The sequence below is a fragment of the Brienomyrus brachyistius genome, chromosome 11, assembly GCF_023856365.1.
Source record: "Brienomyrus brachyistius isolate T26 chromosome 11, BBRACH_0.4, whole genome shotgun sequence".
Lineage (NCBI taxonomy): Eukaryota > Metazoa > Chordata > Actinopteri > Osteoglossiformes > Mormyridae > Brienomyrus > Brienomyrus brachyistius.
Genome location: NC_064543.1, coordinates 13,074,822 through 13,096,413, shown reverse-complemented (window position 1 = coordinate 13,096,413; position 21,592 = coordinate 13,074,822). Strand labels below are relative to the sequence as shown.

The window sequence follows — 21,592 nt, the reverse complement described above, 5'->3', positions numbered from 1 at the left end:
CTAGTAGGTTCTCTATCCGGCCTGGTCTCTGATGAACCACACCAAATCACAGGCGGATAGTAACTCATCAGTAAGGATCGAAGCCCTGTTGGATACTGGCACTCCAGGATCAGGGTTGCCCATTCCTGATCTATCCATCCATCCATCCATTTTCCAAACTGCTTATCCTACTGGGTCGCGGGGGGTCTGGACTCTATCCCAGAAGCAATGGGCACGAGGCAGGGAACAACCCAGGATGGGGGCCCAGCCCATCGCAGGGCACACTCACACACCAGTCACTCACACATGCACACCTACGGGCAATTTAGCAAGTCCAATTAGTCTCAGCATGTCTTTGGACTATGGGGGGGAAACATTTCTATGTAGCTCTTGACTGTGGGTCAGTTTCTGTACTAAGAGGGTGCCCTTTATCAGTTGTCTGATGAGGTCAAGATAGATGCAGAAACCACGCAGAAAGTATATATCATGTAGAATGTAAAACCTGAAGAAGGAGCCTGTCAACTGCTTATCCTACTGGGTCGTGGGGGGTCCGGAGCCTATCCTGGAAGCAATGGGCACGAGGCAGGGAACAACCCAGGATGGGGGGCCAGCCCATCGCAGGGCAGACACACACACCAGTCACACACACATGCACACCTTCGGGCAATTTAGCAACTCCAATTAGCCTCAGCATGTTTTTGGACTGTGGGGGGAAACCGGAGTACCCGGAGGAAATCCCACGATGACATGGGGAGAACATGCAAACTCCGCACACGTGACCCAGGCGGAGACTCGAACCTGGGTCCCAGAGGTGTGAGGCAACAGTGCTAACCACTGCACCACCATGCCGCCCCACTCCTTATCTAGTGATGGCCAAATGAAGCTTCATGAGCCATTTGCTGTATTTTCTAATCCCACTAGATGGTGCTATCTGTTTGTAAAAGGGCTCAAGGCATGCCAAAAAGTAAATCAAGAGCACCCTCTAGTGGAGTCAAAAAATAGAGCAAATGGTTCATGAAGCTTCATTTGCCCATTGTTGCCTCTGATCTATATGTTTCTATGAGGACTGCAAGTGTACCTGATGATCAAGACACATTAATAAGAAAAACTCTTCATATCTGTTTGGCTTCCTTCACCGCAGAGATGGCTATCCTTTCACTATAACACGTGACTCCTTTTGTTCTATGATGTCTCTTACTAGTCAGGGTGATGGTGCGTGATGGCAGATTTATTGTGTGGGGAATGAAAATCACTTATACTTCGACTTTTAGCACACTCCAGTGCTTCTTGGGTGCCTGTTTCGCTAGGAGATGAGCCCGAGATGAGTGTCAATGAAACCGAGTTCCAGCAGCCCAGACGGCAGCTGAGACAGAAGTCTGCATATTAAACACTGCATTCAGAGCAGTCATTTTCAGGAGCTGTGAAAATCACTGGTGGCTTTTCTTCAGGTTTGTTACCCCTCCCAGTGACAGATATTACTGTGTCTTTTGTCTATTCCTTGCAGCACTGCACTCCTTTGAAATGCGGGGTTCAAGATCTTAAACAAACGCAGCTACTCTCTATTAACCCCTCCCACCTCCTCCACTGCCCCCCCCCCGCCCCCCCCAGCTTCCACCAACCTGTTTTGTTCATTATCGACCTGCCGTACCTCCCTCGGCGAAGCGCGTAGCTCGGAGGAAACAATCGAGGGACTTGCATGTCTGGCTTTGCTGCGCCTAATATATATCCCAGATCCAGAGAATGCAGAAAATCTTTTATTTTTCTTGCCATTATCTTACTTGACTCTGCAGAATGAATTCACTGTGTATAATCCACATTTCTGGATGCTGGGTGATTTGGGGGGAGGGCGGGGGAGCACGTATGGGGAATTTTATTTTCCGGTGATCTTACATAGCTGAAGACGGCACAAGCTGGGACAGGCGGAATGGCATGCATTTATAGTACATGCTCTGAAAACAGCAATAATGTATGCTGTGACCATTCTTCTCTGTCAATGTTGGCCAGTATGGATGGTTTCAACCGTCACGTTAAATTAACGTTTAATGGTGGGTGTCTTACACCAAGTGCTGATGTTAACTTCGGAATAGTGGGATCCCAGAGGAGGATAAAAATGTATAGTGGTTCAAGAGCAGCACCCTAAGGATCACATGGTACAGGCAGGTTGTTTTCTAGCAGTAGCAGTCACTAGAGATTTATGAAAAGGGGGGATAAGTCTGATTTTATTGGAAATGAATGAGAACACACTAATAATACTAATTAGTGCACATTGATTTGTACACTTAGAACATTACAGCCCGATCGACGCCCCTGTATAGTGGAATGTTCGGTCTGTGTCCTCCTTTGACATGGTAACAGGATTTGGAGCATTAATAGATCTGTCAGCTGCCTGCAGGTAATGACAGGAGAATCCCGTAATGGGCGGGGTTGCCACTCCCTGTCATTCACTGACAGCTTTATCTTGCTCTTTATTGGTTACTTTGCACCAATAGAAACGCGTGGTAACCCTAAACAGCACGGGTGTCTGACTCTATCTCTTGTCGCTACCTGCAGGTTGTTAATTGCCATCGCTGAGTGATGTCTTGAATATTTACTTCCTCCCCACCCTCCCAGATTGTGTAAAGTTAGCTGGAGGTGCAGCGTGTCAGAGGAGTACATAGTCTGGGTTTTGTTTTGCATTTTGAATTGGGCTGTCAATTTAGTCTGGGATAAAATACGGAATTTTCATTAAGTTCAGATGGGGGCATAGATAGTAATGAGTCCCAAATCCCAAGAACACATGTATGCAGTAACAGAGCCTCACCACAAAGTGCTATGCTTAAAGGTGACAGAGTTTCTGTGATATGACAAAGTACAGCGCTAATGCTGCTTCCAGGAAGTGCTTGCTGGAATGGAATCCTCTGGAAATGACGAGTTTGTGAATAGCATGTCTGCCGAGATCTCAGACATATGAAGATGGATGTGGTGTGCAGGAGCTCTGCCACGCCTGGACGCATTGGTGATGCCGTCTTCCGCAGTCATGAAGGGATGCGGGCCTATAGACCTTCAAAGCGAGCAGGCCCTGTGGTGAGGATAGCAGACACAGTAAAAAGGAAGAGGCCAACTGTGAGCATAGTTGGGTATAGGACTCGGCGTAAGCTTTAATCTGTGCCACGGGCGATTTCAGAGGAACCTACATTAAATCTTGAACAGACATGAATAGTCATTGTGTGCCAAAATATTCCAGGTATCACACACTAATGCCATTGTGAGGGACTGAGAGCTCAGAATGTATCGACCGAGATCTCTGACCTAGAGGGTGACTTTTGACTTGCTATTGTCTGCCTCACACAGATACAGACGCCTTCTTAGAAAGAATGAGGGCTCTATATCTGTTCTTGACTTCAGGAAGGTAACTATAAGGACCTCAGCGTACAGTAGCGAGTGGAGGAGTTCAAACAGACAGCAGATGTGTAACTCCCCATGGTTTATGCTTTTATGTTTGATGATTGTACCGCCGGTCTGTTCAATTAAAAGTAAAATAATCCAATATGGACGGCATGTGGGAAGTGGCAATTAGTATTACATCAGAAACGAGGCTTTGTCATGGAAGCAGGTGCCCGTGTCACATTTTCATGAGTGATACATACCATGCATTGATTGAAGCTGACACTGGAGTATTGCTGTCCACCTCCCATCACCTCGGGGGGGCTAGGGGGCGTGAAATCGGGGATCAATGTTACGGTGGCGATAAGCACGCTTTTTGGTCGGGCTTCGTTCCCTTGATTCCACACTGCACTTTGCAGTCGTGCCCTTTGTATGTCTTGCTGTGTTTGTGTGCAAGTACATCTGCTCCTCGTTTAACCGCCAAGTTCCATTCCGACGACTAAGTCGTTAAGCTTAGTGAAAATCACGGTAGCCTAGGCATGACCACAACTGTGCTTACAACTTTACTTCGGCCATGCATACTCAATTTCTTTCATGAAGTGGATATTTTTAGCAACATTTTCTACGTTCAACTTTGGAGATCTCTTTAATACTACGAAATGTGGTCGTAAATGCGAGCATTGGTCAGAAAATGATGTTTGTTTTTGTTACCGTCATGTTTGTGAATGGTCGCTGACCGCAGTAGTCGCTATAGGAGGAGTACTTTGACTACGTAACGATTACGTTTTTCGTTATGTTTAAGTATAAATGCAAATTTGCTACTTACAAAAATTCATTTGAAACGATTAGTTGTTTGGCCAGCTCTTGGCTATGTCTCCAGCAGAACCCCCCCCGATCCCGTCCCTTCTAAAACACTCCAGCCCTCCACCCTTCCCCAATACACCCCCCCCCCCCCCTCAGAGACACACACATACTGACTCCACCCGCCTGGCTGCTCAGTTTACAAGGTTCCACTCAGAGCTCAGCACCGCACCCGAGTTCAGAGGAGAACTAGTGAGGGACAGACCGAGGGACAGTAGGGGACAGTCAACCCGCTCCAGGATGACGTCGCCTGTTGGTCGTCACCTCCTGGCTAAAGGAGGGAGAGTTCTGTCCATGTTGGGACTCCTGTTGCTTCTGTGCCCCCATATGAGTGTCCCAGGAAAACCCAATCTACAGGTGAGCATATCTGGATTCTCAGTGTTCTCACCACATGGTGTTGATAAAGACCAGGTCCTCGGATATTTGCAAAAGCCAGTGATACATCAGCCTGGATCTCGCAGTCGGCTTCGCTTCGCGGGGGACTGTCTTTGCTGTGCTGTGCGACAGGAGATTTCTTTTTGGTTCCAGTGCATTGAAGTTTTAAGCTGGTGTCGGTAAAGACTGTGGAAGACTGAAGCATTATTCTGAGGCAGGACTGTTATTTTCATTTATAAGATTTTGACTTGCATTATGATAACTCATTTATTAATTCATTCTTTTATTAAAAAGTAGTAAAAATTAGGGAAAATACTGGCAATATGCCAAACTTTCAGCATTTCTCCCAGCTTTATTGATTAACAAATCCACTGTGTATAATAGGAATTGTCAGAAAAATATCTATACTTGTTCTCCTTCCGATGTTTGCATTCATTTCCCTTTTCATCTCTGCCACGACACTATGACATTAGCCTGATCTTCCCTGTGTAATTCTTCCGAGGGATAACTGGACCATTTGCTAGTCTAGCTTTTCCGCGGGATGCCTAATAGATAACCTGTGTGTGCAATGTTGAATTTCACTTCTCATTTACATATTGCCCAAAGCAGTTTAATGGTTTATGAATATCGGTGTGAAAATAATTAGCTGAGGAAAGTAAAGACTCCCAAGTTGGGTCCACTTATAATGCACATGGAGCCTCAGTTGTCTTTACTGCCGGTGTTATTTTTGAGGGTGGCTGTGTGCTTTTATGGTGTAACCCAAGCCGTAGCCTCCGTGCACAGCTAGCAGAGATGATGGCACAGCCGCCCCCTGAAGGAGACCCTCCACGTGCTCCTGTAGTTATTCTCACTCTTTTCAGAGAAAAGAGTTTAAGCAGATGTCACGCAGTATTTGAAAAGAGTTGACCTGACACGAAGAAGCATATGACCCGGGCATTCCAGTGATTTTCACAAGTTCCGTGTCTTGCAGTAGCTGCTGGTAATTTTATTTGGAAATATGTCGGTGCGATGTTCTTGGAAGATGGAAAATTAACGCCGACTTATGATGACTGTGATTAATGAAAATGTTGTGGTGATTCTACAGATTGAATTAAACCAAACCAGCAGCATCTTAAGGTACATGTATTATAACATCGCAAGATGGTAAGAAATATTACAGGTAAGAAGTTTATCTTAATCTTAAGCCACCCGACCTGTCCTGCTTTTTAGGATAAATGGGTTCATGATTTTTTCAGTTGTTGTTTGAACCTGCGCTGCTGTGATTACAGCTTTGACCCAATAGCCATTTTCTTTCATGTGTCACATGGTTTGCTTGCAAAATGTGCAAAGTGTGCATGTTGTGGTGACACGTGCCACCAGCTTCGTTTCTCGGTGGGCTTGGTGACATGTGGCCCTCGGGGTGTGCGAGCCTGTGGCAGCAGCTGATGACGCAGTGTGTCCCCTTGCCATGAAAGGACCTTTCAGAGGAGCACTCCGCATTGATCATCGAGTTTGTCGAAACGGTGCTCTGTGACACCTGTTCTGTGAAGCATACCGTGACTACATGTCTATTGTTTTGACTCAGCTTAAACAACTGGAACTATCAGGTCACTGCATTCCAGTGCTGTAAACTCTGCTAGCATAGCTAGTACATAACCAGCTGAGCTGCTGTAAAGTTTTGGGCTTTTTCTACTGAAGTGGCAGCTCTAAGAAGCAGAAGATAATGTCATGACAGTTCCTGTTACTCATCTGGCTTCAGCACTTTCAAATGAATATGCATCATCATAATAGAAAGTCACCATTGGTCATAGAAGTTTGAGGTCAACCTTTCAGAGGCTAAAAGCTAGAGAAAAGATCAGCTGACTGTCAGCTTTGGTGACTTTTCTTGTCATTATGTTATCGCACCATTTTGGGCCGTGGAAATTTCTGGAACACAGGAGAGAAGTAATGGCCTGGCAGGGTCATGCTCTCCGAGGACTAGAGAGGATTGCTGTAGAATGAGAAGAATTTTCTATGATTTCGATCAGAACATAATTACTACAAATTATGGATTATGTGGATGAACAGCTTTGGTTGGACTTTCATCTTCAGTTACTTTTTGCTGTGACCTGAATCTTGCTGACAGCCTGGAAGGTTGTATTATGCTCAGACTTTGTTCTCATGTCACATTGTCACGTGACTCTGCTTTTGCAGACTCCATCTTGCATTAGGAGAAATCTTACATGGGGAGGCATGAAGGAATGACTTCTTACCCATCAGTTATCCGAAGATAACACCTGACAGTAGGAATTACTACAATGTATTTATTTCCGGAATTCATTTTAGGCTCCTATTGCTGAAAGGCAAGTTTACTTGTTGACACGCATCTGTGAAAGCAGTTATGGAAAAATCGTGTTTGTTTGAGTGTCTGTGGTCCCTGAAAGGGTGCGTTATGAAACAGTTGATTGTACCTTCATCATCACTTTTCTTCCCTAGCAAATAACGACGAGCGAAGCCTTTTCACCAGCAGAAGTGCCTCTGTGGGATTCACGCTGGTGATTTATCAACTTGACCTGCTTTGAACCCTCCGGACCCTCGGGGGGGTGGGGGTGGTGTCTGTTTTTTCTGTTCCTGGAGCCTGTGTTGTATAACTTTCATAGAGGTGCAACTTTAAAAATGCATTCATACCTTTTTAACATATGTTAGAAAGTGTACATTTGGCAAGCTTGTGATATAATACAAAAAACGATAAGCTGGTTTGAAAATTTGAGAGATAAATACTATTCATGCTTTGCTGTCTGTTGTGAGACTTCCATATAGTTGTTGTCCAATACTGTATGTCCATCTCTGCCTACTGAAATAACTTTACTGATGCTCGCATGTCCTGCCAGATGGATTTAAAACCCAGACTATATTAGCCAATATGCTGATATGCTGATTTTTATTTAAAACAGTAAGACAAAGCTTAGATTAGTCCAAACATTTAGACTAGCTGTGGGTAACCTGCCAAGTTCTTGGAATACAGTGAACAGGGAGACGGGGTTCGAACTGACCGTGTGCATAATAAGCAAACCATGTAAGTCAGCGTTCACTGATAGCGATCCACCTCCGTCCGTCTAGAACATTAGTACCATCCATCTTGAACTAGTACCGTTATTCTGTAGTACTCAGGATGTCTCATTACCTCACATGAGAAAATGCATTTTTTTCGTGCTCCTGAAATAATGGACTTTTCATTGAACAGAGACAACAAGTTCGGGTGAAAAAGCAGTTTAGGTCGATTATCAGAGCCTCCCGAGGCCTAGAACTTACTGAGGAGTTGGACTTACCCAGATGGTTACTGGTTCACACTCAGACATGACACTGACACTTCATCTTATATTAATAGACAGAAAGATTCATTCACAAACAAATCTAGAAATATATTACAGCCACATCTTGCTCCTGGTATTTACAAAACAGCTTGTAAATCACTCGCAAATATAACACAATGGGTTAGTAAGCATACTCTGAATTGAGGTATAACTGAGTATTTACAAACTGCTACTTGCCGAGACAGGAGTAACATACCTTTGTAATGCATTTCTAAATTTCATCGTAAATGAATCTTTTCATTTGCTAATATTCTGTATTATCAAATGATTAGTAACAGTTTTTAATAGTTAAGGAGTAGACAAAAGTGTTTGCGGTAATAAATGTCTCTGAATAGTTATAGGAATGTGAAATTCACTAAGTCGCTCCACAGGTGTTCGCTCGGCGGGTAACTCCCTTGATGCTGACAAATAATGGCAGTCATGTCGCTTGGAGAAGATGGAATGCCAGGCTGTGGATGTCATTGTAGTGTTCTATCGTGATATCACCCAGTACAATAGACAGAACAGAAACAATAGGTCATAAATAATCCCTAGGAAGTAGCCTGTCTGAGAAGGTAAAAGAAGTTCAGCTGCAGTGAGCAGTAAACCCTTCAAATCCAAACAAAAACTTGAATGATGAATTGAAAGAAGATTTGTATTTTCAGAGTTGGTGGTGGATCTTTAGGTGACCACAGGCACTTTGTGTGAAGGTGATATCTCCTCCTCAGTGACAAACTCTACATGCACATGACTGCCCAACACTCCTGCACCAGTGTCTTCTGTTTGGCAGATGTTTAGCAGCGAGTTAAATTTGTGTTTGTATTTTCTATGTCCTCTTTGGAATCTGGTGCTTCCAGATTATTTTGTCTGGGGTGGAGAATATTGGAATCCTCACTAAATACAAGAAACAGAAATATCACAGATTACAACTGGACCATTTGCAGCCGTGGTTATGAAACTGAAATCATTATATGTCACATTGAAAGTGTCATTTTTTTTCTTACTGGGGTCGTAGGTTTTTTTATGGAGATACCGCAGTGGGCATATAAAGTTAGCTGGGCTAATTGTTCAGTTCCAAACCCCCTGATATTCAGCTCACCCCTAGGATCTTCAGCACCCCCCGGGTTGGGGCCTAGTTGGGCCTTTGTCACATACCTTTGCTAATGAATGCTTTGGTTTAATAGCCTCCAGAGGCTGACCTGACCCCGCAGTTCAATAGGCACCATGGGCTTTGTTTATTTGGGTACCATTCAAAGACGTACACTCTGAATCCATCATTATCATTTTAAGCCATCTGCCACAGGGACAAGCAGTTTCAAATTAGTTTTGACTGATGTTTATTGTCTTTCATCCTATTTGCATGGATCGACTCTACCTGCTTTGTATCTTTTATAACTAAAAAAATATATCATTGACACTGTAAATTTACTTGGCTACATATTGCTGATATTCAGAAATAGGCATGATAAACCATGGAGCAGGCGTGTCACTGGCCTGATTCTCTGTGAGAGTCCTCGCGATGTACATGAGCCGTGGATATAACTCAGGAGTTACTGTCTTGAGTATCTCACAGTGAGGGACCCGCAAGCCATATTGCTAATACTTACCTAGCTATGTGCTGCAGCTGTTGTTCAGACTGGAGATGTTACGATTTGTAAGTGTGAAGTGTAGGTGCAGGGATTAGTGTGCTTTTCAAAGCCCACGTATGTTTCCGTAGATATTAAGGCAGTGTTTCCCAACCCAGTCCTCAGGGACCCCAGACAGTCCATGTTTTTGCTTCCTCTCAGCTCCTAGCGCATGTGTACCAGATATTCAATGTTCCTGATTGGCTGGGAGCTGGGAGGGAGCAAAAACGTGGACTGTTCAGGGTCCCCGAGGACTGGGTTGGGAAACACTGTATTAAGGTATGACAAATCTAATTATATAAAGCACTAATCCAGTGTGGATTACTTAACTTGATTGCTTAACCTTGGTCACAAATTATGATCCTCACTTCTTGGTATGTGGACACCAGAGGTGGAAAGTCCAGAAAAAAAAAAATCCAGCCCAAGGTTTTGCTGCAACTGACCAGTTGAGTATAAAGAGTTACAGTCACAGAGTACTCAGCTATTTGGTAGAAACAAAATCCTGGTCTGGATTTTTACTTGTTGAACCTTGCTTCTCTTTCTTTCAGCATCTATATTACATTCTGCAGGACTGAGCCAAAGTCTAGTTCCTCTTTGATCAAAAATTTGCCAAGAGGATGAATCTGTGAGAATAAATCTATTGTACATATTGTACTAATTACAGTTTATTTATTGCCAGCATTCATACATCAATCATATGTATATAACTGTGAAGAAATTATGGGTTTTGTGACTTGGGATGTTCATAATTTCTGAACTTGATGTCCTGAGAAGCCCTGATGGTGTTATGTGGCCGATCCCCACCAAGCAAATTATGGAGTTTGAATTTTATTTTTGCTTTGTTCTAACATAATTTTTTTCTATACTTGAAAATGGTGAAAACCAGTCACACTATTATAATTTTACATAAAGCCCCACCCCCCCCCCCCCCCCCCCCCAAAACCAGAAATTATAATCTCTACTGTAGTCAGGGCTGTAGATAACAATCTGGGCCTCCTGACAAAATGTCATATTGGCCCCCCGCCCAATAAAACTGATAATTTTACATATTGAAGGGCCCCCATAAAATGCTGGGTCCTCTTAACCTGCCATGATATCCATGGCCCTGCTGCATCCCGGAAGTGAGGCTGTCAGTCAATCTGGACGCCACTCGATCGTTACGGGGGGGGAGGGGGGGAGGTCTAATACACTGTGTAACATAAGGCACAATGTCACACACATTTAGCTACACCTCTATAGTGGCAGTGCGACCGGGGTTGTTTTGGTTTTTGCAACATGCCAACTTGTGATGGCAAATGTGTGCCAGTGGTAAACTCAGTGTTCTTATAGCATATACAGGTCAATGGGTACCACATTTAAGTGATTTGATTGATTTGAGATGGTTAATTAAGACATTATTTTTATTTAAATATTCAATGATACAAATGTTACTGCAGAATTCAGTGCACATTCCCAATCCGTGCACATTGCCAGTCTGTGCACATTCCCAGTCCGTGCACATTGTCAGTCTGTTCACATTCCCAGTCCGTGCACATTGCCAGTCTGTTCACATTCCCAGTCCATACACATTGCCAGTGTGTGCACATTCCCAGTACATGCACAATGCCAGTCTATGAACATTCCCAGTCCGTGCACATTCCCAGTCTGTGCACATTGCCAGTCCGTGCACATTCCCAGTCCGTGCACATTGCCAGTCTGTTCACATTCCCAGTTCATGCACATTGCCAGTCCGTGCACATTCCCAGTCTGTGCACATTGCCCATTGTTCCATTTTGTTTCTACGCAGAGTCTTGGCTGTGATGGCTTCCTGGGTTCAGGCAAATTGATGGACACGTGCGGAGTGTGTGGGGGTGACAACACAACTTGCCGGCTGGTGTCCGGGATCTTCAAGCACAGCATGATAAAGATGGGATATCACAAGATTGTGGAGATCCCAGAGGGGGCTACCAAAATCAACGTCACAGAGATGATCAAGAGCAGGAATTACCTGGGTGAGTGGCTCAGGGACACTCTACCGAGTTTAATTTTTTAACAGTCAACACAGAGTGAAAGCATGACTGAACTGACTAGCACTGTTGAACTAACACAGTTGCCCAAATGCATTATCACAACCAAATGATTAATCAATTGGGTGTCCTATATTGAGCACAATGATTAACAGATCAAAAGTTGAAACTGACACACTTTCTTGTGCACCAGCCAGACCTAAAAATACATACAGATACATTAAAATAGCCTTTTTGTAGCAATTCATATGACAAAAGAATGGACATTCTGGAGAAGTCCAGTATAAATACTCACCATGAGTCTACATTGACTTCGTGGCAAATAACCACAACAATAACAACAGCAACAACAACAGCAAGAACAGTAACAACGACAATGTTATTATTATTATTATTGTCATTATTATTATTGTAGCAATCCCAATGCTATTGTCCCTACAGTAAAAGTAGCAAAAGAAACCCCTGGGGTGTTTCTCAGGATTTTTAAGGTGGGGGGCACAAGAGGGACTATAATTCATACAGAGGGGCCAAACCTATCATAAGTTATCTATCAGTGAGTGATGGGGGAAGGAGCTCTCCGCTTTCAGCGGGGGCCAGCAGGGGCCCTGCCCCTGTATACCTTCCTGAGTCTTCCTCTTGCATCTGCGCAGTTCTTCTGGATGTTTCTGACAAATCATATTGTCCTTCTTGCAGCTCTGCGCAGTCGATCTGGACGCTCTATTGTCAATGGACAATGGGCCATTGACAGGCCTGGGAAGTATGAGGGAGTGGGCACCATGTTCACTTATCGCCGGCCCAATGAGATCAGTAGTACAGCTGGGGAGTCTCTGCTGGCTGAGGGGCCCACCAATGAGATTTTGGATGTCTATGTAAGTAGCCAATCACAGGAGATGTGCTGGCATGTCGAATGGCCATATAAACTGTGTTATATGGCTGAAATTGGGTTGCACATTGTCACTCTTTGAGTTTTGAGTTGGTCTTTTTTTAACCTCCAGCATGGTCGTTCCTAGTCAGAGATGGATGGAGTTCGGGCCCAGAAAGTAAAAATCCAGACCAAGATTTTATTTAAACCTACTTGTTCAGCATAAAGAGTCATAGCCACAGAGTACGCAACTGGTTGGTTGAAACAAAATCTTGGTCTGGAGTTTTTACTTTCTGGACCTGAACTATCCACCTTTACAACATCCCATTCTGCTGCCAAGTTGAATAAAACTTTATGGCTTTTTTTGACTCTGCAGCCCTTGCATTATCTTGTTATTTAATGTCAATGAAGATGATAGTTATCATTGTTGTTTTTGTCACTTCAGATGATCTACCAGCAGCCCAATCCTGGGATACACTATGAATTCTTACTTCCTGCAGAGAATCCACAAGATACCAAGAATGAGGGTGAGTTTGTCTTTCTGGACGTGTGTGACACCGTGAAGCTCTGCAGGTAAGATACAATGGACTCTATGAACATTAGGGCCTTATATTTACTTAGTATATTCAAATGGACGGCGCTGTGATTGATGTTTGTTCGTTTTATGTATTCCGCACCTCGTGATGTGGTGTATAAAATGTACCTAGTAGTTGAGATGTTTATTTAAGCAAGAGGGCTGTACTTAATAATCCAAACTATTGGTGAGGAGTCATTGATCTAAATAAGGCATTAGCAACCCCCCCCCCTCCCAGGGAACACTTTGGATGGCGAGGGTGCATACATGCGTCCTGGAGGCTCAGACCAGGAGGGGTACCATCACCCCCGAAAGGAACCTAACAACCAGGTGCTCCGACAACATCATGCCTGGAAGCGAGTCGGCTTTACAGACTGCACTGTCTCTTGTGGCAGAGGTGAGCGCCCCCTGTTGGCCCACGCTTTGTCTCCGTTAGCAGTTCCAGGGCCCGGTCTGGGGTTTCTGACTGAGGCTTTTTCTATCCTTCCTTCAGGCTCCAGGCGTACAGTGTTCCACTGTGTCCATAGTGCCACCCTCCAGCCTGTGGCCGACAGCTTGTGTGATAGAACCACTCGGCCCAGCCCCCAAGAGGAGCCCTGCAACGTGGAACCCTGTCCTGCCTTGTGAGATCCTTCCCTGTATTTCTGCTGATCTGCCATGGATACTGGGAAAATATTCCTTGTATCAGCACTACTATAATATATATTTCAATGGTTTCTCTCAATAATAGGCTTGAGAGCTCCTGTGGACAGGATTAGGATTATTCCTAATAGACTCTAAAGTCATTAGGCTTAAGTGAAATTTTGAATGACTTCTCAGTTCTTGTGAGATTTTTGAAGATGTGATTGTCCTGGGTTGAAAGCTAAAGATCCATCTATTTTCTAAATGCTTATCCTGCTCAGAATCACCTAAGGGCACAAGGTGGCAGGTGTCAGTCTATCACAGGGCACATTCATATCCTATAGGTAGTTTGGAGATGCCAGCTGGTCTAACTACTTGCCTTTGGGAGAACACAGAGGAAACTCGCATGATATAGGGAGAACAGGTAGACTCCACATACACAGGGCAAAGATGGGATTGAACTCCACAACCTTGGAGGAATGAGGCAGCAGCATAACGCACCATGCCACCCAGGGCCCGAATCAAGGTCACGTCATCCATCAATTCATCCATCCATCCATCCATCCATCCATCCATCCATCCATCCATCCATCAATCAATCAATCAATCAATCAATCAATTAACTATTTATTCAGGACAGGGTCATGGGGGGTTAGATGCTGCATAGAGCAGAATGCAGTGGAAGACTCTGCAGTCTTAGAGATGCAGAATCCTCTAACTTTTGCACAGCTCAGTGAAACGAGAATACCTGGAGGAAGCTAGAGTGAAACATCTGCTTTCTCAAAGTTCTAAATTTCCCTTAACATCTCAGCGTGGCCTCACACCACCAGGATGTGGGTCGCTGCTGCAGAGACACAGGTAGTTAGCATAGCCTATGCGTCCATCTCCATGTCCCTTCGCTCCTGTAATGAGGGGCCCCCCGGTGGTGTGCCGCAGCTGGGACATCGGCGAATGGTCTGAGTGCAGCCGTACCTGCGGTCCGGGCCAGCAGCATCGGCAGGTGCTCTGCAGGCAGACCTACGCCAACCGGACCCTGAACGTGCACACGGGCCGATGCCAGGACCTGGAGAGGCCAGAGACCACCACCTCCTGTCAGCTCAGGATCTGCAGCGAGTGGCAGATCCGCAGCGACTGGAGCACGGTGAGACAAAGCAGTCTGTCCGCCGGACCACTGGAGGTTTTGGTCACTAGGGATTTCAAGGTCATTAAGGATGCTTTCCAAATCTATGTAGAAAGTCAAAAGTTAGACATTTAGTAAATCTTGGTGCATTGATGGCATTGAAAGATATTCTTTATTAAGACATCGTAGCCAGCACCATTTATGGGAAATCCCACATAATCAACCAACACATTCAGAAAATATCTGTGAGATAACAAAGAAAGATGCCTAGGTTGGATAAGTGTACAACTCCTCAATGACAACAGTTGTTAATAAGCTCAGGAATGCACAAATGCCTTCCAGATGGCACAATCTGAATAATTCATGCCTTTGTTCAGTTATAATGAGGCCACTAAGGGTTTAGTGACCTCTTTGAAATAGTTGCAGGCATTTTGTCAAAAAAATTGCCAATTTGTGCAGGTTATAGTATCATAAGCTATGCATGAATCTGGGTGGCAAGAAGAAACCTCACAGAAGTTCACACTGAGGCTCATTTAAAACATGCAGAACAACACTGTGGAGATTCTACAGCCATGTGGAAAAAGGTATTATGGTGTTACAAAACCACCTTTTTGCTCTCAATGCCAAGTGTCTGTGAAAAACAATATGGAGTGTCTTTCAAATGATGGAAGCAGCTGCCTCAAAGAAGACCATCCCTACAGTAATCATGGTGGAGGCAGCTGCCTCAAAGAAGACCATCCCTACAGTAATCATGGTGGAGGTTGCTGCCTCAAAGAAGACCATCCCTACAGTAATCATGGTTGAGGTAGCTGCCTCAAAGAAGACCATCCCTACAGTAATCATGGTGGAGGCAGCTGCCTCAAAGAAGACCATCCCTACAGTAATCATAATGGAGGCAGCTGCCTCAAAGAAGACCATCCCTACAGTAATCATGGTGGAGGCTGTTAGGGTTATCTTCTTCTAAAGATACGCTGGAAACCAACCAGTCTCTGAACACAGAACAACACAGACAGCTGTGATGACTTTTTACTTGCTGCAAGGGAAGTCCGGTCCTGACTTCGAGGTGTCAGCCTCTCAGCCTGACACAGCCAACTTCGGAAGAGGAACTCCCCTCGCAGTATCTTTTATTGAGGTACACAAACAGGATATGCAAATAACATTTAACATTGTTTATCACCATGTATGGGGTGGAGATATTCAAGCGACAGTTCTTAAGAAGTGTTATTGCTAAATTAAGATCAAGCTGCTGCAGGGTGTTATTTCTAAGAAATGGCATCTAGCAAAATGACAATAAAAAAGTACATATTTCTCTAACAGAGGCAGCTGCCTCAAAGAAGACCATCCCTACAGTAATCATGGTGGAGGAAGCTGCCTCAAAGAAGACCATCCCTACAGTAATCATGGTGGAGGCAGCTGCCTCAAAGAAGACCATCCCTACAATAAGCATGGTGGAGGCAGCTGCCTCTATTTAGGGTTTGTCTTTATTAGGCACCGGAGAACTTCTGAAGATAAAAGGAATGATGGATGGTACCAAATATAAACAGATGTTTGAAGAAAACCTGCCAGAAAACTGATTTGAAAACGAAATTTATTTTAAAACTAGAAACTGACTCAAACGCTGCCGAAGCAAAAGTTGATTGGATAATGAACAAAAAAGTAAACGGCCCAATTCTGATTGTAAAACCATGAAGCACCTTGAAGGTTTAAGACTTATGGCAGCAATTAAAAAAGGTTCTCAAGCTTGTGTACACTTATCCAACATATATTTCGTAGTTTTAATTTATTATCAGAAAATTGGAGAATTTATATTTCACTTGATACTGTTAAAACATGTAAATAATGAGGGAAGGAAACATCACTCCCTGATTGTTTTTTTACTCCTACTATCAAAATACTATTATATAGCGAAATACAATAATGTTACTTATTAGTTAACTATATTTAAACAATAAAGTGTAAATATTAAAATAGCAGATGATATTGAAATCTGTACCCAGTGTGGTTTTTCTTTCCCAAATGTAACTGTGTTAAACTGTTTTGAGACTTTGAGCAGTTACTGACATTTGTGTCTCCTCTGATTTGTTCAACAACAGTCTGTTAGCAAATGTAATAAATTAAACAAGTACGTTTATATAGATGCCTTTGTTCTTCTGTTGCACCACCCTTCGACCTTTGACCTGCCTCTGCCCTCTTCCCCAGTGCTCTGTCCCCTGCGGGGTGGGTCAGAGGTCACGGGAGGTACGCTGCATCAGCAATGCGGGCGACTTCGTGGCTGACGAGGAGTGCAACATGAAGCTGCGACCAAGTGACACGGAGAACTGTGACATGGGCCCCTGTGCCAAGAGCTGGTTCTTTACCGAATGGGGCAGCCGGGTACGCCCCCCCCCCCCCCCCCCCCACGAGCTCCCGAGGGCCAGCAACTCCACCCTCTCACATCAATGCCTGGCTATTGTAACCGTGTTCCCTGTGCGCCCCCTTGCAGTGCTCGGCGGATTGCGGATTCGGGGTGAAGACCCGTGGCGTCCTCTGCTTGACCAATCACGTTAGCAGCTTGCCGCTGGATGGCTGTGGGCCAGAGCGCCCCCCAGAGTCCCAAGTTTGTAACAACGGGCCATGTGAGAATCAAATAGAATGGTTTACGGGACAGTGGAGTCAGGTGATCCATGAATTGTTGTACTTAAAAAATGTCTTGCTGTGTCTTGTGTATCTGTGTCGGTTTTCTTTAGTTATAGACTAAACAGAAAAGGACTGGTGCAGTAGTTAGTAATCACATATTTGTACTTCAAATTCTACCCGCTGCGAAGTGGCATAATACATAATGAATGCATCGACTGCACTTATTTATCGCAGCAATAACAAAAAAGAGATTATATACATTTGCATATTATTTATTCAAGATGTCATGCTGGCCTGTTGACGCTTCAGGGCCGCTCAGTGGGGCATGTTCTCTGAGGTGGTTGGTGTGACCCTGAGAGGTGACGTTTCATTCTGCATGCTTTCTCCCATAAGTGCTCTGCAGACTGCGGCCATGGCCGACAGCAGAGGGAGGTGGTGTGCCTGATGAAGTCTGACAAGGGTTTCTCAGTTCTGCCCCCTTATGAGTGCTCCTCCCTGGACCAACCCCCCACCCAGCAGAGCTGCCAGCTCAAGGCATGCAGCGCCAAGTGGTACCACACTGAGTGGAGTGCTGTAAGTGATTATGCAGAGCGCGGTTAACCATCATTGTTCTGTTTCTGACCCTCAAACACCCTGCTGTCCAGTAACAAATTGCATGAGGAGGTTCTGTAATCGTGTGCTGGTTTAATGCAAATTGAACTCCTCCCTAGTGCTCCAAGACATGTGAAGGCGGGTTCCGGGTTCGAGAGGTACGCTGCCTCTCGAATGACATGGTGCCCAGTGAGGCCTGTGATGCACGGCTACGTCCAGAAGAACGAGAGAGCTGCAGCCCGGAGCCCTGTGCCCCAGAGATCGGTCAGTGACCATACACATTTAGCTGCACCCACAGCCCCACCCAGTCTCAGCGATTGGTCAGTGACCATAGACTTAGCCACACCCACAGCCCCACCCACTCTCAGCGATTGGTCAGTGACCACATACTTAGCCACACCCACAGCCCCACCCAGTCTCAGCGATTGGTCAGTGACCATAGACTTAGCCACACCCACAGCCCCACCCACTCTCAGCAATAGGTAAGTGACCACATACTTAGCCACACCCCTAGCTCCACCCTGAGTACCAAAATCAAAGTCAGTTATTATATGCATAACTTTCCCCCCCTACTATAAGTACATACTACACTGCTCAAAAAAATTAAGGGAACACTTTGAAAACCCATCAGATTTCAATGGGAAAAAAAATTATTCTGGATATCTATACTGATGTAGACTAGGTAATGTGTTAGGAATGAAAGGCTGCCACATCGTTTGATGGAAATAAAATGATCAACCCACACAGGGCTGAATTCAAAGACACCCCGAAAATCAAAGTGAAAAATGATGCGGCAGGCTAGTCCATTTTGCTAAAATTTCATTACAGTAACTCAGAATTATACTCAGTAGATTGTATGGCCCCCACGTGATTGCATGCATGCCTGACAATGTCGGGGCATGGTCCTAATGAGACCATGGATGGTGTCCAGGGGGATCTCCTCTCAGATCTGGACCAGGGTAACACTGAGCTTCTGGGCAGTCTGAGGTGCAACCTGGTGGCATCGGATGGACGAAACATAATGTCCCAGAGGTGTTCTATTGGATTTAGGTCAGGCGAGCGTGGGGGGCAGTCAATGGTATTAATTCCTTCATCCTCCAGGAACTGCCTACATGCTCTTGCCACATGAGGCCGGGTATTGACGTGCACCAGGAGGAACCCAGGACGCACTACACCAGCAAAGGGTCTGACAATGGGTTCAAGGATTTCATCCTGATACCTAATGGCAGTCAAGCTGCTGTTGTCTAGCCTGTAGAGGTCTGTGTGTCCCTCCATGGATATGCCTCCCCAGACCATCACTGACCCACCACCAAACCGGTCATGCTGAACAATGCTACAGGCAGCATAACGTTCTCCATGGCTTCTCCAGACCCTTTCACGTCTGTCACATGTGCTTAGGGTGAACCTGCTCTCATCTGTGAAAAGCACAGGGTGCCAGTGGCAGACCTGCAAATTCTGGTATTCTATGGCAAATGTCAATCGAGCTCCATGGTGCTGGGCAGTGAGCACAGGGCCCCCTAGAGGACGTTGGGCCCTCAAGCCACCCTCATGAAGTCTGTCTCTGACCAAAAAAATCAGAAACATTCACACCAGTGGCCTGCTGGAGGTCATTGTGTAGAGCTCCAGCAGTCTTCATCCTGTTCCTCCTTGCACAAAGGAGTAGATATCAGCTCTGCTGATGGGTTAAGGACCTTCTACGGCCCTGTACAGTTTTGCTTGAGTATCTGCCTGTCTCCTGGAATCTCCTCCATGCCCTTGAGACTGCTGGGAGACACAGCAAACCTTCTGGCAATGGCACGTATTGAGGCGCCATCCTGGAGGAGTTGGACTACCTGTGCAACCTCTGTAGGGTCCAGGTATCGCCTCATGCTACCAGTAGTGACACTGACCGTCGCCAAATGCAAAACTAGTGAACAAACTCTCAGAAAAGATGAGAAGGGAAAAACCATTCCTGTTTTGGGGGTCAGCTCATTGTTGCCCCTCTAGTTCACTTGATAATTTCATTAACACCAAAGCAGTTGAAACTGATTAACAACCCCCTCCACTACTTAACTGATCAGATCAATATCCCAGAAGTGTAATAGACATGATGCTATACTCTGATTAAAAAGTGTTCCTTAATTTTTTTGAGTAGTGTATATGCTCATAGCAAATGTGTAGGCCGCACTTATGTGTAGGCCAAACTGTAGGCCACAATGATGTTCTCAAGAGCCATGTGACAGACATGTCTGACAGCACACCTTCTCTTTCTAATTTTCAGATGAGAACTGTCGAGACAAATACTATAACTGCAATGTGGTCGTTCAGGCTCGCCTGTGCGTGTACACTTACTACCAGACCACCTGCTGTGCGTCCTGTACCCGCGGGGCCCAGCGGCACTCGGGGTACTGGGGGGCGAGATGACTCTTCTCCCCGGGGGTGTCAGAACCTACTCTGGACCAGAGAGGATGATACAGATGATGTGGGTGTGCAGCTACAGCAATTTTCAGAAAATACTAATCTAATAAGCAAGAAGCACCTTGTGCTGGCTTAAGGAGGGACCACAATACACAGACACAAAGGGCACAACTGAAAGCCTTCTCCTTTAATGCTGCGCTGTTAGGGAATCATCCGGATTCTTGGCTGGGAATCGGAGCTGAGAGAGAGAGAGCGAACGGGAGAGAGCTGTGCCCATCACTTACCTGAGCCCATCACTTACCTGAGCCCATCACTTACCTGAGCCTCAGAGAACCTGGGAGACAGACCTCACAGAGATCCTGCTGTAGAGACATTCTTCAGGGGATCTGGGGTCAGCTTTCAGAGGGAGTGGAAGTGTTTGCAATTTCATTGGGAAGATTTCGCAAAGTTCACACTCAAGGACTCATTTTTTAAAATACGAATATGTATAAACTGTATAGTGTTTTGTATGTCATGCCTGTATTTATAAAATGGTGAGTTATATACAAATGCCAAATTTTCTTAAATGTCTATTAAACTGATCACAATTTATTGTTCCTAAATGATTTTTATTTCAATGGCTCAAATTGTCCATCATTGGCTTTCAGTGTTGGGCAGAAAGACTGAATAATTTATTTTGGATTATTGGAGCACATCCTGAAAAGGTCATTTTGTACTCTGCAGCACTTCTCCGCTGAAAATAAATCCCAGTTTTCCCATTTGTGAAATAAATTCACTGCATTAAGTCACTTTAATGAGTTGTGTTTTTAAATTAGGCTTCACTTTCCTACTCGCGATGCTTCTGCCGATTATTTTGGCAATACCCTGTAAGCCACTGTAAGCAAAAGGGCTTCCTTCCTATAAAATCACCAGTTCAAAAGGAGAAAGAGGAACGTAAAATCGATTCCATAATTTCCCCTGGCTTTTTCATCGCTGTATCTATAAGCGTACTCATTACCTTCTCAGGCAGAGTATAGTCGGCCCTTCCACGTCGCTGGAGCGCAGGTCTGGAAAAACCGCGCAAAGGTTTTTGGTTTCCTTGGAGGACAAAGTGAGCATGTGAAAAGATACAAAAAATGCAGGGTATCCAAAGGTCACTGCAAGGTCACAGCGAAATGTCACGTGAGAGGTGGCGTCCTCCAAGCCAACACTCCATGTATATTTTACGCATCAGTGGGTTGCTAAACATTTTGTGCCATCTGCTGGTGAGCACTGGCGAAGATGGAACAAGACAGGTCAAAGGTCAAATGGC

At 45.0% G+C, this 21,592-nt stretch overlaps 1 protein-coding gene across 3 annotated transcripts in view; it reads left to right on the top strand.

Annotated features, from left to right (window-relative positions):
- LOC125704032 (thrombospondin type-1 domain-containing protein 4-like) overlaps positions 1-21,095 on the top strand; it is a 35,316-nt gene extending 14,221 nt beyond the window's left edge. For 2 of the 3 annotated variants that reach the window (XM_048969312.1, XM_048969313.1), the window contains exons 8-18: positions 11,301-11,505; positions 12,214-12,389; positions 12,828-12,909; positions 13,195-13,353; positions 13,450-13,579; positions 14,514-14,718; positions 16,897-17,070; positions 17,180-17,353; positions 17,707-17,886; positions 18,024-18,168; positions 20,165-21,095. In XM_048969312.1, coding sequence (XP_048825269.1) covers positions 11,301-11,505; positions 12,214-12,389; positions 12,828-12,909; positions 13,195-13,353; positions 13,450-13,579; positions 14,514-14,718; positions 16,897-17,070; positions 17,180-17,353; positions 17,707-17,886; positions 18,024-18,168; positions 20,165-20,307 — 1,773 coding nt within the window. In that variant the 3' untranslated portion in view covers positions 20,308-21,095. Of the gene's footprint in view, positions 1-4,380; positions 4,561-11,300; positions 11,506-12,213; positions 12,390-12,827; positions 12,910-13,194; positions 13,354-13,449; positions 13,580-14,513; positions 14,719-16,896; positions 17,071-17,179; positions 17,354-17,706; positions 17,887-18,023; positions 18,169-20,164 lie in introns of those variants that run through there. The other variant, XM_048969316.1, reaches the window with a different exon arrangement.
- Positions 21,096-21,592: the final 497 nt, after the last annotated feature.